Here is a 16,184-nt window from a genome sequence, read left to right on the forward strand (position 1 = left end):
AGGCTACTTGCATTAATTTACCAATGTATAGTATATATATATATATATATATATTGTATTTTACCCCCTTTTTCTCCCCAATTTCGATCTTGTCTCATCGCTTCAAGTCCCCAACGGGCTCTGGAGGCGAAGGTCGAGTCATGTGTCCTCCGAAACATGACCCATCCAAACCGCTCCTCTGAATCCAGCTGCACCAATTATGTCGGAGGAAACACCGTTCAACTGACGACTGAAGTCAGCCTGCAGGCGCCCGGCCCACCACAAGGAGTTGCTAGAGCGCAATGAGCCAAGTAAAGCCCCACCGGCCAAACGCTCCCCTAACCCGGACGACGCTGGGCCAATTGTGCGCCGCCCTATGGGACTCCCAATCACAACCGGTTGTGACACAGTCTGGGATCAAACCCGGGTCTGTAGGGACCCCTCAAGCACTGCGATGCAATGCCTTAGACCGCTGCGCCATTCGGAAGGCTCACCAACATTTTTTACTAACTTAGTAACTTAGTCTTTGTCGCCTATAGTCCCTGTATAGACTCCATGGGACATCTAAGGGCTTCCCCCAAGTTCATCACTGTATAGACTGTAGCCCGTGTGACAAACCGCAGCAAAAACAGTTGGCATAGATACATTAGTAGATGTATTTTTAAATATATACTATTACTATCAAACAATGGTATGGTTATGGAGAACTATACATCCTGGATCTGAACTATACATCCTGGAGCAGAACTATACATCCTGGATCTGAACTATACATCCTGGAGCTGAAATATACATCCTGGATCTGAACTATACATGAAGGCATTGGCCCATGGCTTGTCGAGGATTAAACTCACGTGTACTAACCATATACCGTGGTTATTAGGAGGTTTTGGGGATCTGGAGGGACATGTTAATGTGAAGTCCTTAAGAAATGTATAGGACAATACATTTCTTAAGGACTTCACATTAACATGTCCCTCCAGATCCCCAAAACCTCCTAATAACCACGGTATATGGTTAGTACACGTGAGTTTAATCCTCGACAAGCCATGGGCCAATGCCTTCATGTATAGTTCAGATCCAGGATGTATATTTCAGCTCCAGGATGTATAGTTCAGATCCAGGATGTATAGTTCTGCTCCAGGATGTATAGTTCAGATCCAGGATGTATAGTTCTGCTCCAGGATGTATAGTTCAGCTCCAGGCTCCAGGATGTATAGTTCAGCTCCAGGCTCCAGGATGTATAGTTCAGCTCCAGGCTCCAGGATGTATAGTTCAGATCCAGGATGTATAGTTTAGATCCAGGATATATAGTTTAGATCCAGGATGTATAGTTCAGATCCAGGATGTATAGTTCAACTCCAGGATATATAGTTCAGATCCAGGATGTATAGTTCAGATCCAGGATGTATAGTTCAGCTCCAGGCTCTAGGATATATAGTTCAGATCCGGGATATATAGTTCAGATCCAGGATGTATAGTTTAGATCCAGGATATATAGTTCAGATCCAGGATGTATAGTTCAGATCCAGGCTGTATAGTTTAGATCCAGGATATATAGTTCAGGTCCAGGATGTTTAGTTTAGATCCAGGATATATAGTTCAGATCCAGGATGTATAGTTCAGATCCAGGATGTATAGTTCAGATCCAGGATGTATAGTTCAGCTCCAGGATGTATAGTTCAGATCCAGGCTGTATAGTTCAGCTCCAGGATGTATAGTTCAGCTCCAGGATGTATAGTTCAGCTCCAGGATATAAGGTTCAGCTCCAGGATGTATAGTTCAGATCCAGGATGTATAGTTTAGATCCAGGATATATAGTTCAGATCCAGGATGTATAGTTCAGATCCAGGATGTATAGTTCAGCTCCAGGATGTATAGTTCAGCTCCAGGATGTATAGTTCAGCTCCAGGATGTATAGTTCAGCTCCAGGATGTATAGTTCAGATCCAGGATATATAGTTCAGATCCAGGATGTATAGTTCAGATCCAGGCTGTATAGTTCAGCTCCAGGATGTATAGTTCAGATCCAGGATGTATAGTTCAGATCCAGGATATATAGGTCAGATTCAGGATGTATAGTTCAGATCCAGGCTGTATAGTTCAACTCCAGGATATATAGTTCAGCTCCAGGATGTATAGTTCAGATCCAGGATGTATAGTTCAGCTCCAGGATGTATAGTTCAGATCCAGGATGTATAGTTTAGATCCAGGATATATAGTTCAGATCCAGGATGTATAATTCAGATCCAGGATGTATAGTTCAGATCCAGGATATATAGTTCAGATCCAGGATATATAGTTCAGATCCAGGATGTATAGTTCAGATCCAGGATGTATAGTTCAGATCCAGGATATATAGTTCAGATCCAGGATGTATAGTTCAGATCCAGGATGTATAGTTCAGATCCAGGATGTATAGTTCAGATCCAGGATGTATAGTTCAGATCCAAGATATATAGTTCAGATCCAGGATGTATAGTTCAGATCCAGGATGTATAGTTCAGATCCAGGATGTATAGTTCAGATCCAGGATGGATTGACACTGAAAGGGCCTGAAAGGTTCTTGTCCTGCCATGAAGCAGGGCCCCCGTAACCGGGACGTAACCGGGGCATTAAGCCGCCATTAGGGCTCCAGTCCCTCGCAGGGTGAACAGAGGGCCAACATGGCTTACATTTGACCCCGAAGCATCTGTCGTCACCTGGAAGGCTTATAATCCAGCAAATTCTGGGCTTGCTCGAGTGGATGTGTAAATCCCAGAATAGGTAGCAGCATGATGGAGTGGTAGGAGGAGAGGAGGGACAGAGGGATAGTGGGATAGAGGTAGATAGAAAGAGAGAGGTAAGGATAGAGGGAGATAGAAAGAGAGAGGTAAGGATAGAGGGATAGAGGTAGGTAGAAAGAGAGAGGTAAGGATAAAGGGAGATAGCAAGAGAGAGGTAAGGATAGAGGGATAGAGGTAGGTAGAAAGAGAGAGGTAAGGATAAAGGGAGATAGCAAGAGAGAGGTAAGGATAAAGGGATATAGGTAGGTAGAAAGAGAGAGGTAAGGATAGAGGGAGATAGAAAGAGAGAGGTAAGGATAGAGGGATAGAGGTAGATAGAAAGAGAGAGGTAAGGATAGAGGGATAGAGGTAGGTAGAAAGAGAGAGGTAAGAATAGAGGGATAGAGGTAGGTAGAAAGAGAGAAGTAAGGATAGAGGGAGATAGAAAGAGAGAGGTAAGGATAGAGGGATAGAGGTAGATAGAAAGAGAGAGGTAAGGATAGAGGGATAGAGGTAGGTAGAAAGAGAGAGGTAAGAATAGAGGGATAGAGGTAGGTAGAAAGAGAGAAGTAAGGATAGAGGTAGGTAGAAAGAGAGAGGTAAGGATAGAGGGATAGAGGTAGATAGAAAGAGAGAGGTAAGGATAAAGGGATAGAGGTAGGTAGAAAGAGAGAGGTAAGGATAGAGGGAGATAGAAAGAGAGAGGTAAGAATAGAGGGATAGAGGTAGATAGAAAGAGAGAGGTAAGGATAGAGGGAGATAGCAAGAGAGAGGTAAGGATAGAGGGATAGAGGTAGGTAGAAAGAGAGAGGTAAGGGATAGAGGGAGGTAGAAAGAGAGAGGTAGGTAGAAAGAGAGATGTAAGAGATAGAGGGATGGAGGTAGGTAGAGGGATAGAGGTAGATAGAGGTAGAGAGAGGTAGATAGAGGGATGGAGGTAGGTAGAGGGATGGAGGTAGGTAGAGGGATAGAGGTAGATAGAGGAATAGAGGTAGATAGAGGTAAGGGATAGAGGTAGATAGAGGGATAGAGGTAGATAGAGGTAGAGAGAGGGATAGAGGTAGATAGAGGGATAGAGGTAGATAGAGGGATATAAGTAGATAGAGGTAGATAGAGGAATAGAGGTAGATAGAGGTAGATAGAGGTAGATAGAGGGATAGAGGTAAGGGATAGAGGTAGATAGAGGAATAGAGGTAGATAGAGGGATAGAAGTAGGTAGAGGTAGATAGAGGTAGATAGAGGTAGAGAGGTAGATAGAGGAATAGAGGTAGATATAGGGATAGAAGTAGATAGAGGTAGATAGAGGTAGAGAGGTAGATAGAGGTAGAGAGAGGTAAGGTATAGAGGTAGAGAGAGGTAAGGTATAGAGGGATGGAGGTAAATAGAGGTAGAGAGAGGGATAGAGGTAGATAGATGTGGATAGAGATAGATAGAGGTAGATAGAGGTAGAGAGAGGTAAGGTATAGAGGGATAGAGGTAAATAGAGGTAAATAGAGGTAGAGAGAGGTAAGGGATAGAGGTAAATAGAGGTAGAGAGAGGTAGAGAGAGGTAGATAGAGGTAGATAGAGGTATGGTATAGATGTAGAGAGAGGTAAGGTATAGAGGGATAGAGATATATAGAGGTAGAGAGAGGTAAGGTATAGAGGGATAGAGGTAGATAGAGGTAGATAGAGGTAAGCTATAGAGGGATAGAGGTAGATAGTAGTAGATAGGACTTGGTAGAGGGTTGCATGTTGACCTAGCCTAGCTCTGCTGGGAGACTGTTAGAAAGTCTTGAGGCGGTGGGGGGAGAAAACTCTCAGAATGTGCGGGCTAATGTTTGACTTTTGTCTTCAAAGCGGAGGCCCCCTTGGCACCGCACACAGCGAGTTTGGGTAGATGGGTGGTGGAGGGAGAGGGGGGGGGTGTCGTTGCCTGGTTTCTGTTAAAACAACTCACACAGTCGTGGCGTAAACGAAGGAAGCAGAGGAAGTATGTCGCAAGCGGGTTTGACAGCTTGAAGTCCTCTCCCTACACCTTGGCTGGCTCAAGTCTTCTTGCTTAAGTCTTCTGGCTAACCGAGATTTGGATATTTTTGAAAATTCCATTGAATCTAATGAGGATTCTAGCCTCTACGCTGATTAGCCTTCACTGGCAATAGACAATTAGGAAGACACACCTCCCCCAAAACCCCATTGCTCAAAGTGCCAACATAAATAACCTGGCATCTGTTTCAAAGGGAAAATACAGAGACAATTGGAAACCAGGGGAATTTGACCCACTTCTGTAATCATGGCTTGACAAAGACCATGGAAAAAGAAGGCCCTCAGATGTGCAGTTGGGCGTGTGTGTGTGTCTGTCTGTTTCAGCCGTCTGCGATATTAAGTGCTAGATGTGCAGTTGTGTGTGTGTGTGTGTGCATACATACATATGTGTGTGTGTGTGACTAACTGAAACTGTTTGTGTGTGTGTGTGTTTCTGTTTCAGCCGTCTGTGAAAGTAAGTGCCAAAACGGCGGGCGCTGCATCGGACCCAACCGGTGCGCCTGTGTCTACGGGTTCACTGGGCCCCAGTGTGAGAGAGGTAAGAGCCCAAGCCTATGGAAACTCTTGGTCACTCACTTCATTTTTTAATATTTTTTTAAAAAACATTTGGGGGTGGAGGAGAGGTGTTGCCTGGCAAGTCTCACTTCTACCGCAAGGGTTCTAGGGATGTCCCCATAGGAGAACCCTTTTAGTGTCTTCTAGTGATAATGTTACACAAGCTGAAACCTGCACTGCAGCACAGGGTTAAAAACTCACTTTTTAGCCTGCACCTGTTTGCACATGGGAATGACCATTTCCCTCCCGGTCATGAATGTTTATATGAATAAGGGTGAGATGTTACCAGACATGTCATTACCACATGATTTGACCCACCTTTTTACCTCTTCTGGACTTTGGCTCTTCTTTTTCCCACCTTTTAGTTCTGGTCTAACCGTTTTGGCAGTAACCCCTCAGACCTTACTGGTGCTGTGGTGGGCGTGCTGTAGGGTGAACTTGCCCCCACACACTAATCTAGGGTTAGTTTTGCATTTCCCCCACTAATGTATTGGTGGAGGGGAACCTGATCCTAGATCTGTACCTAGGCTGGATCTCATGGAGAAAGGTGTATCCACGGTGGAGGATGATTTACAGGGTCTGTCATTGACTCAGCAGTGGGCCAGCTCTTCACATCCCAGGGTTATTTATACCACCTCTCTGGTGGTGTGTCTCTGGGAAATACATTAGGTGTGTGTGTGTGTGTGTGTGTGTGTGTGTGTGTGTGTGTGTGTGTGTGTGTGTGTGTGTGTGTGTGTGTGTGTGTGTGTGTGTGTGTGTGTGTGTGTGTGTGTGTGTGTGTGTCATGGAGCACAAGTTTGTAGTAGAGTGTGTCTAGTAAATAGAGTCAAATAGTGTTAAAAAAGCCACACGTGGCACAAGATCCTAACTAAAACAAACTAACCCACCAAATAAAGGGACAGGCTGATTTAGGGTCCCAGGTTGGTCTCAACTAGACACTTTGAACAGGCAGACAGGTGTTGAATGGCTGAACCTAGACCTCTGCCTATCTTCAGTCCCGTTCATCAAGAGGAGTCAAGGAATGGGGTTTAAGTCTGTCTGTCTTCAGTCCCGTTCATCAAGAGGAGACAAGGAATGGGGTTTAAGTCTGTGTCTGTCTTCAGTCCCTTTCATCAATAGGAGTCAAGGAATGGGGTTTAAGTCTGTCTGTCTTCAGTCCCGTTCATCAAGAGGAGACAAGGAATGGGGTTTAAGTCTGTGTCTGTCTTCAGTCCCTTTCATCAAGAGGAGACAAGGAATGGGGTTTAAGTCTGTGTCTGTCTTCAGTCCCTTTCATCAAGTGGAGACAAGGAATGGGGTTTAAGTCTGTGTCTGTCTTCAGTCCCTTTCATCAAGAGGAGACAAGGAATGGGGTTTAAGTCTGTGTCTGTCTTCAGTCCCTTTCATCAAGTGGAGACAAGGAATGGGGTTTAAGTCTGTGTCTGTCTTCAGTCCCTTTCATCAAGTGGAGACAAGGAATGGGGTTTAAGTCTGTGTCTGTCTTCAGTCCCGTTCATCAAGAGGAGTCAAGGAATGGGGTTTAAGTCTGTGTCTGTCTTCAGTACCTTTCATCAATAGGAGTCAAGGAATGGGGTTTAAGTCTGTGTCTGTCTACAGTCCCTTTCATCAAGAGGAGACAAGGAATGGGGTTTAAGTCTGTGTCTGTGCTCTCAGCTGATTAAAACTGATTAGGTTGCAAAATACCACTTGAGTAAAAGTCTAATAAAAGTATTTGGTTTTAAATATACTTAAGTATCAAAAGTAAAAGTATAAATAATTTCAAATTTCTTATATTAAGCAAACCAGGCGGCACCATTTATTTTACATTTTATTACAGATAGCCAGGGGAACACTCCAACACTCAGACATCATTTACAGATAGCCAGGGGAACACTCCAACACTCAGACATCATTACAGATAGCCAGGGGAACACTCCAACACTCAGACATCATTTACAAATAGCCAGGGGAACACTCCAACACCCAGACATCCTTTACAGACAGCCAGGGGAACACTCCAACACTCAGACATCATTTACAGACAGCCAGGGGAACACTCCAACACTCAGACATCATTTACAGACAGCCAGGGGAACACTCCAACACTCAGACATCATTTACAGACAGCCAGGGGAACACTCCAACACTCAAACATCATTTACAGATAGCCAGGGGCACACTCCAACACTCAGACATCATTTACAGATAGCCAGGGGAACACTCCAACACTCAGACATCATTTACAGATAGCCAGGGGCACACTCCAACACTCAGACATAATTTACAAACTAAGCATGTGTGTTTAGTGAGTCCGCCAGATCAGAGGCAGTAAGGATGACTAGGAATGTTATTTTGACCAATTTCCTGTCCTGCTAAGCATTCAAAATGTAATGAGTACTTTTGGGTGTCAGGGAAAATGTATGGAGTAAAAAGTACATTATTTTCTTTAGGAATGTAGTAAAGTAAAGTACAGATACCCCAAAAAACTACTTAAGTAGTACTTTAAAGCATTTTTACTTAAGTACTTTACACCACTGGTCTAAGGATAATGTAGTGGGTAACTGACTAGGCTGTAACTGAGGATAATGTAGTGGGTAACTGACTAGGCTGTAACTGAGGATAATGTAGTGGGTAACTGACTAGGCTGTAACTGAGGATAATGTAGTGGGTAACTGACTGGGCTGTAACTGAGGATAATGTAGTGGGTAACTGACTAGGCTGTAACTGAGGATAATGTAGTGGGTAACTGACTAGGCTGTAACTGAGGATAATGTAGTGGGTAACTGACTAGGCTGTAACTGAGGATAATGTAGTGGGTAACTGACTGGGCTGTAACTGAGGATAATGTAGTGGGTAACTGACTAGGCTGTAACTGAGGATGGTGTAGTAGGTAACTGACTAGGCTGTAACTGAGGATAATGTAGTGGGTAACTGACTGGGCTGTAACTGAGGATGGTGTAGTGGGTAACTGACTGGGCTGTAACTGAGGATAATGTAGTGGGTAACTGACTAGGCTGTAACTGAGGATAATGTAGTGGGTAACTGACTGGGCTGTAACTGAGGATGGTGTAGTGGGTAACTGACTAGGCTGTAACTGAGGATAATGTAGTGGGTAACTGACTAGGCTGTAACTGAGGATAATGTAGTGGGTAACTGACTGGGCTGTAACTGAGGATGGTGTAGTGGGTAACTGACTAGGCTGTAACTGAGGATAATGTAGTGGGTAACTGACTGGGCTGTAACTGAGGATGGTGTAGTGGGTAACTGACTAGGCTGTAACTGAGGATAATGTAGTGGGTAACTGACTGGGCTGTAACTGAGGAAAATGTAGTGGGTAACTGACTGGGCTGTAACTGAGGATGGTGTAGTGGGTAACGGCACTGCCTGAAGCACACCCCCGTGTGGGTACAATCCCGACCCTACACTATTTTGCGTCCCAATTTTTTAAATTTTTTTAAGACTATGTTACAGCCGGACTTTTGTTTTCACTCATACCATAATTTCATACCATAATATCATACCATAATAGTCCATAATATCATACCATAATATCATACCATAATATACCGTAATATCATACCATGATATCATACCATAATATACCATAATATCATACCATAATAGTCCATAATATCATACCATAATATACCATAATATCATACCATAATATCATACCATAATAGTCCATAATATCATACCATAATATCATACCATAATATCATACCATAATATACCGTAATATCATACCATGATATCATACCATAATATACCATAATATCATACCATAATAGTCCATAATATAATACCACAATATATCATACCATAATAGTCCATAATATCATACCATAATAGTCCATAATATCATACCATAATAGTCCATAACATAATACCATAATATTATACCATAATATTATCCCATAATATCATACCATAATATTATCCCATAATATACCATAATATCATACCATAATAGTCCATAATATCATACCATAATATACCATAATATCATACCATAATATACCATAATATAATACCATAATATACCATAATATCATACCATAATAGTCCATAATATCATACCATAATATCATACCATAATATCATACCATAATATACCGTAATATCATACCATGATATCATACCATAATATACCATAATATCATACCATAATAGTCCATAATATAATACCACAATATATCATACCATAATAGTCCATAATATCATACCATAATAGTCCATAATATCATACCATAATAGTCCATAACATAATACCATAATATTATACCATAATATTATCCCATAATATCATACCATAATATTATCCCATAATATACCATAATATCATACAATAATAGTCCATAATATCATATCAATTCAATCAATCAATTTTATTTTATATAGCCCTTCGTACATCAGCTAATATCTCGAAGTGCTGTACAGACACCCAGCCTAAAACCCCAAACAGCTAGTAATGCAGGTGTAGAAGCACGGTGGCTAGGAAAAACTCCCTAGAAAGGCCAAAACCTAGGAAGAAACCTAGAGAGGAACCAGGCTATGAGGGGTGGCCAGTCCTCTTCTGGCTGTGCCGGGTGGAGATTATAACAGAACTATGCCAAGATGTTCAAAAATGTTCATAAGTGACAAGCATGGTCAAATAATAATCATGAATAATTTTCAGTTGGCTTTTCATAGCCGATCATCAAGAGTTGAAAAACAACAGGTCTGGGACAGGTGGCGGTTCCATAACCGCAGGCAGAACAGCTGAAACTGGAATAGCAGCAAGGCCAGGCGGACTGGGGACAGCAAGGAGTCACCACGGGCGGCAGTCCCGACGCATGGTCCTAGGGCCCAGGTCCTCCGAGAGAAAGAAAGAGAGAAGGAGAAAATTAGAGAGAGCCAAGATTTTCAAAATTTCCATAAATGACAAGCATGGTCAAATAATAATCAGGAATAAATCTCAGTTGGCTTTTCATAGCCGATCATTAAGAGTTGAAAACAGCAGGTCTGGGACAGGTAGGGGTTCCGTAACCACAGGCAGAACAGTTGAAACTGGAATAGCAGCAAGGCCAGGCGGACTGGGGACAGCAAGGTGTCATCATGCCCGGTAGTCCTGACGTATGGTCCTAGGGCTCAGGTTCTCAGAGAGAAAGAGAGAACGAGAGAATTAGAGAGAGCATACTTAAATTCACACAGGACACTGGATAAGACAGGAGAAGTACTCCAGGTAACCAACTGACCCTAGCCCCCCGACACAAACTACTGCAGCATAAATACTGGAGGCTGAGACAGGAGCGGTCAGGAGACACTGTGGCCCCATCCGAAGAAACCCCCGGACAGGGCCAAATAGGAAGGATATAACCCCACCCACTTTGCCAAAGCACAGCCCCCGCACCACTAGAGGGAAATCCTCAACCACCAACTTACAATCCTGAGACAAGGCCGAGTATAGCCCACAAAGGTCTCCACCACAGCACAAACCAAGGGGGGGCGCCAACCCAGACAGGAAGATCACGTCAGTAACTCAACCCACTCAAGTGACGCACCCCTCCTAGGGACGGCATGAAAGAGCACCAGCAAGCCAGTGACTCAGCCCCTGTAACAGGGTTAGAGGCAGAGAATCCCAGTGGAGAGAGGGGAACCGGCCTGGCAGAGACAGCAAGGGCGGTTCGTTGCTCCAGAGCCTTTCCGTTCACCTTCACACTCCTGGGCCAGGCTACACTCAATCATATGACCTACTGAAGAGATAAGTCTTCAGTAAAGACTTAAAGGTTGAGACCGAGTCTGCGTCTCTCACATGGGTAGGCAGACTGTTCCATAAAAATGGAGATCTATAGGAGAAAGCCCTGCCTCCCGCTGTTTGCTTAGAAATTCTAGGGACAATTAGGAGGCCTGCGTCTTGTGACCGTAGCGTACGTATTGGTATGTACGGCAGGACCAACTCGGAAAGATAGGTAGGAGCAAGCCCATGTAACGCTTTATAGGTTAACAGTAAAACCTTGAAATCAGCCCTTGCCTTAACAGGAAGCCAGTGTAGGGAAGCTAGCACTGGAGTAATATGATCAAATTTCTTGGTTCTAGTCAGGATTCTAGCAGCCGTATTTAGCACTAACTGAAGTTTATTTAGTGCTTTATCCGGGTAGCCGGAAAGTAGAGCATTGCAGTAGTCTAACCTAGAAGTAACAAATGCATGGATTAATTTTTCTGCATCATTTTTGGACAGAAAATTTCTGATTTTTGCAATGTTACGTAGATGGAAAAAAGCTGTCCTTGAAACAGTCTTGATATGTTCGTCAAAAGAGAGATCAGGGTCAAGAGTAACGCCGAGGTCCTTCACAGTTTTATTTGAGACGACTTTACAACCATCAAGATGAATTGTCAGATTTAACAGAAGATCTCTTTGTTTCTTGGGACCTAGAACAAGCATCTCTGTTTTGTCCGAGTTTAAAAGTAGAAAGTTTTCAGCCATCCACTTCCTTATGTCTGAAACACAGGCTTCTAGCGAGGGCAATTTTGGGGCTTCACCATGTTTCATTGAAATGTACAGCTGTGTGTCATCCGCATAGCAGTGAAAGTTAACATTATGTTTTCGAATAACATCCCCAAGAGGTAAAATATATAGTGAAAACAATAGTGGTCCTAAAACGGAACCTTGAGGAACACCGAAATGTACAGTTGATTTGTCAGAGGACAGACCATTCACAGAGACAAACTGATATCTTTCCGACAGGTAAGATCTAAACCAGGCCAGAACTTGTCCGTGTAGACCAATTTGGGTTTCCAGTCTCTCCAAAAGAATGTGGTGATCGATGGTGTCAAAGGCAGCACTAAGGTCTAGTAGCACGAGGACAGATGCAGAGCCTCGGTCTGACGCCATTAAAAGGTCATTTACCACCTTCACAAGTGCAGTCTCAGTGCTATGATGGGGTCTAAAACCAGACTGAAGCATTTCGTATACATTATTTGTCTTCAGAAAGGCAGTGAGTTGCTGCGCAACAGCTTTTTCTAAAATCTTTGAGAGGAATGGAAGATTCGATATAGGCCGATAGTTTTTTATATTTTCCGGGTCAAGGTTTGGCTTTTTCAAGAGAGGCTTTATCACTGCCACTTTTAGTGAGTTTGGTACACATCCGGTGGATAGAGAGCTGTTTATTATGTTCAACATAGGAGGGCCAAGCACAGGAAGCAGCTCCTTCAGCAGTTTAGTAGGAATAGGATCCAGTATGCAGCTTGAAGGTTTAGAGGCCATGATTATTTTCATCATTGTGTCAAGAGATATAGTACTAAAACACTTAAGTGTCTCTCCCGATCCCAGGCCCTCGCAGAGCTGTGCAGATCCAGGACAGCTAAGCCCTGGAGGAATACGCAGATTCAAAGAGGAGTCCGTAATTTGCTTTCTAATGGTCATGATCTTTTCCTCAAAGAAGTTCATGAATTTATTACTGCTGAAGTGAAAGCCATCCTCTCTTGGGGAATGCTGCTTTTTAGTTAGTTTCGCAACAGTATCAAAAAGAAATTTTGGATTGTTCTTATTTTCCTCGATTAAGTTGGAAAAGTAGGATGAGCGAGCAGCAGTGAGGGCTCTTCGGTACTGCACGGTACTGTCTTTCCAAGCTAGTCGGAAGACTTCCAGTTTGGTGTGGCGCCATTTCCGTTCCAATTTCCTGGAAGCTTGCTTCAAAGCTCGGGTATTTTCTGTATACCAGGGAGCTAGTTTCTTATGTTTTTAGGGGTGCAACTGCATCTAGGGTATTGCGCAAGGTTAAATTGAGTTCCTCAGTTAGGTGGTTAACTGATTTTTGTCCTCTGACGTCCTTGGGTAGGCAGAAGGAGTCTGGAAGGGCATCAAGGAATTTTTGTGTTGTCTGAGAATTTATAGCACGACTTTTGATGCTCCTTGGTTGGGGTCTGAGCAGATTATTTGTTGCGATTGCAAACGTAATAAAATGGTGGTCCGATAGTCCAGGATTATGTGGAAAAACATTAAGATCTACAACATTTATTCCATGGGACAAAACTAGGTCCAGAGTATGACTGTGGCAGTGAGTAGGTCCAGAGACATGTTGGACAAAACCCACTGAGTCGATAATGGCTCCGAAAGACTTTTGGAGTGGGTCTGTGGACTTCTCCATGTGAATATTAAAATCACCAAAAATTAGAATATGATCTGCTATGACTACAAGGTCTGATAGGAATTCAGGAAACTCAGTGAGGAACGCTGTATATGGCCCAGGAGGCCTGTAAACTGTAGCTATAAAAAGTGATTGAGTAGCTGCATAGATTTCATGACTAGAAGCTCAAAAGATGAAAACGCCATTTTTTTTTTTGTAAATTGAAATTTGGTATCGTAAATGTTAGCAACACCTCCGCCTTTGCGGGATGCACGGGGGATATGGTCACTAGTGTAACCAGGAGGTGAGGCCTCATTTAACACAGTAAATTCATCAGGCTTAAGCCATGTTTCAGTCAGGCCAATCACATCAAGATTATGATCAGTGATTAGTTCATTGACTATGACTGCCTTTGAAGTGAGGGATCTAACATTAAGTAACCCTATTTTGAGATGTGAGGTATCACGATCTCTTTCAATGATGGCAGGAATGGAGGAGGTCTTTATCCTAATAAGATTGCTAAGGCGAACACCGCCATGTTTAGTTTTGCCCAACCTAGGTCGAGGCACAGACACAGTCTCAATGGGTATGGCTGAGCTGACTACACTGACTGTGCTATTGGCAGACTCCACTAAGCTGGCAGGTTGGCTAACAGCCTGCTGCCTGGCCTGCACCCTTTTTCATTGTGGGGCTAGAGGAGTTAGAGCCCTGTCTATGTTGGTAGATAAGATGAGAGCACCCCTCCAGCTAGGATGGAGTCCGTCACTCCTCAGCAGGTCAGGCTTGGTCCTGTTTGTGGGTGAGTCCCAGAAAGAGGGCCAATTATCTACAAATTCTATCTTTTGGGAGGGGCAGAAAACAGTTTTCAACCAGCGATTGAGTGCTGAGACTCTGCTGTAGAGCTCGTCACTCCCCCTAACTGGGAGGGGGCCAGAGACAATTACTCGATGCCGACACATCTTTCTAGCTGATTTACACGCTGAAGCTATGTTGCACTTGGTGACCTCTGACTGTTTCATCCTAACATCGTTGGTGCCGACGTGGATAACAATATCTCTATACTCTCTACACTCGCCAGATTTAGCTTTAGCCAGCACCATCTTTAGATTAGCCTTAACGTCGGTAGCCCTGCCCCCTGGTAAACAGTGTATGATCGCTGGGTGATTTGCTTTAAGTCTAATACTGCGGGTAATGGAGTCGCCAATGACTAGGGTTTTCAATTTGTCAGAGCTAAATGGTGGGAGCCTTCGGCGTCTCAGACCCCGTAACGGGAGGAGTAGAGACAAGAGAAGACTCAGACTCAGACTCCGACTCGCTACATAATGGGGAGAACCGGTTGAAAGTTTCTGTCGGCTGAATGAGCGACACCGGTTGAGCATTCCAACAGCATTTCCCTCCAGAAGCCATGAGAAAGTTGTCCGGCTGCGGGGACTGTGCGGGGGGATTTATACTAACGTTACTATCTGTACTTACTGGTGGCACAGACGCTGTTTCTTCCTTTCCTACACTGAAATTACCCTTGCCTAACGATTGCGTCTGAAGCTGGGCTTGTAGCACAGCTATTCTCGCCGTAAGGCGATCGTTCTCCTGTATATTATGAGTACAGCGACTGCAATTAGAAGACATCATGTTAATGTTACTACTTAGCTTCGGCTGTTGAAGGTGTTGACGAACCATGTCCAGATAAAGCGTCCGGAGTGAAAAAGTTGAATGAGGGAAAAAAGTTGCGATGGAAAAAAACTAAAAATATAAACGGTAATTAAAAACAAAAACAAAACAAAAAAACGTAAAGTTGGCAGCTAGCAAAGTAAAGTTGGCAGCAAAACGCACAGCAACAAAACGCACAGCAACACGTCTGTCATACCATAATATACCATAATATCATACAATAATAGTCCATAATATCATACAATAATAGTCCATAATATCATACCATAATAGTCCATAATATCATACCATAATAGTCCATAATATCATACCATAATATACCATAATATACCATAGTATCATACCACAATATACCATAATATTATCCCATAATATACCATAATATCATACCATAATAGTCCATAATATCATGCCATAATATCATACCATAATATTATCCCATAATATACCATAATATACCATAATATCATACCATAATATACCGTGATATAATACCATAATGCCCCTGGTCAAAAGGGGTGCAATGTTCCAAGAATATTTGTTATGTTCTCATAACACAAAAACTGCCCAGTCGTGTGCGGATGATTATAGAATGTTTGTATAAAACATTCACCTGATGTTGCAAGAAACACATTTGTTCTTTAAAGGTTCACAGGTAGAGTTCTAGGATCAGCTTCCCCTCCTCCAATCCTAACCTTAACGATTAGTGGGGAAAACGCCAAACTGATCCACGTGTCATAAGGAAGGCATGTCTCGGTTTTCTAGGAGTCGTCTGTTCTTGGTACAGCTGTAGTCTCTCTCCCAACAGCTGCATTGGCAGTAATCCCTGACTAACTGTTATGTGTTGGGTGACAAGATATGAATTGCTCACACAATGGCACAATGGATGGCGGTCAATTAAGTACACAGGATTAATGGATAATTATGTGCCTTTGCCAAGTGACTTTGACTGCTAGCTGGATCTTCTCAAGATTCTTAGTGTTCACAAATGACATTAGCCAAACTCATATACACTAAGTGCACAAAATATTAGGAACACCTGCTCTTTCCATGACACAGACTGACCAGGTGAATCCATGTGAAAGTCATGATCCCTTATTGATGTC

At 43.1% G+C, this 16,184-nt stretch overlaps 1 protein-coding gene across 1 annotated transcript in view; it reads left to right on the plus strand.

Annotated features, from left to right (window-relative positions):
* The window catches only part of fbn2a (fibrillin 2a), a 222,242-nt gene that overhangs the window by 6,822 nt on the left and 199,236 nt on the right, over window positions 1–16,184 (plus strand). The window contains exon 5 of the mRNA XM_071351419.1: window positions 5,211–5,306. Coding sequence (XP_071207520.1) covers window positions 5,211–5,306 — 96 coding nt within the window. The remainder of the gene's footprint in view (window positions 1–5,210; window positions 5,307–16,184) is intronic.

Source organism: Salvelinus alpinus, chromosome 18, assembly GCF_045679555.1.
Source record: "Salvelinus alpinus chromosome 18, SLU_Salpinus.1, whole genome shotgun sequence".
NCBI lineage: Eukaryota > Metazoa > Chordata > Actinopteri > Salmoniformes > Salmonidae > Salvelinus > Salvelinus alpinus.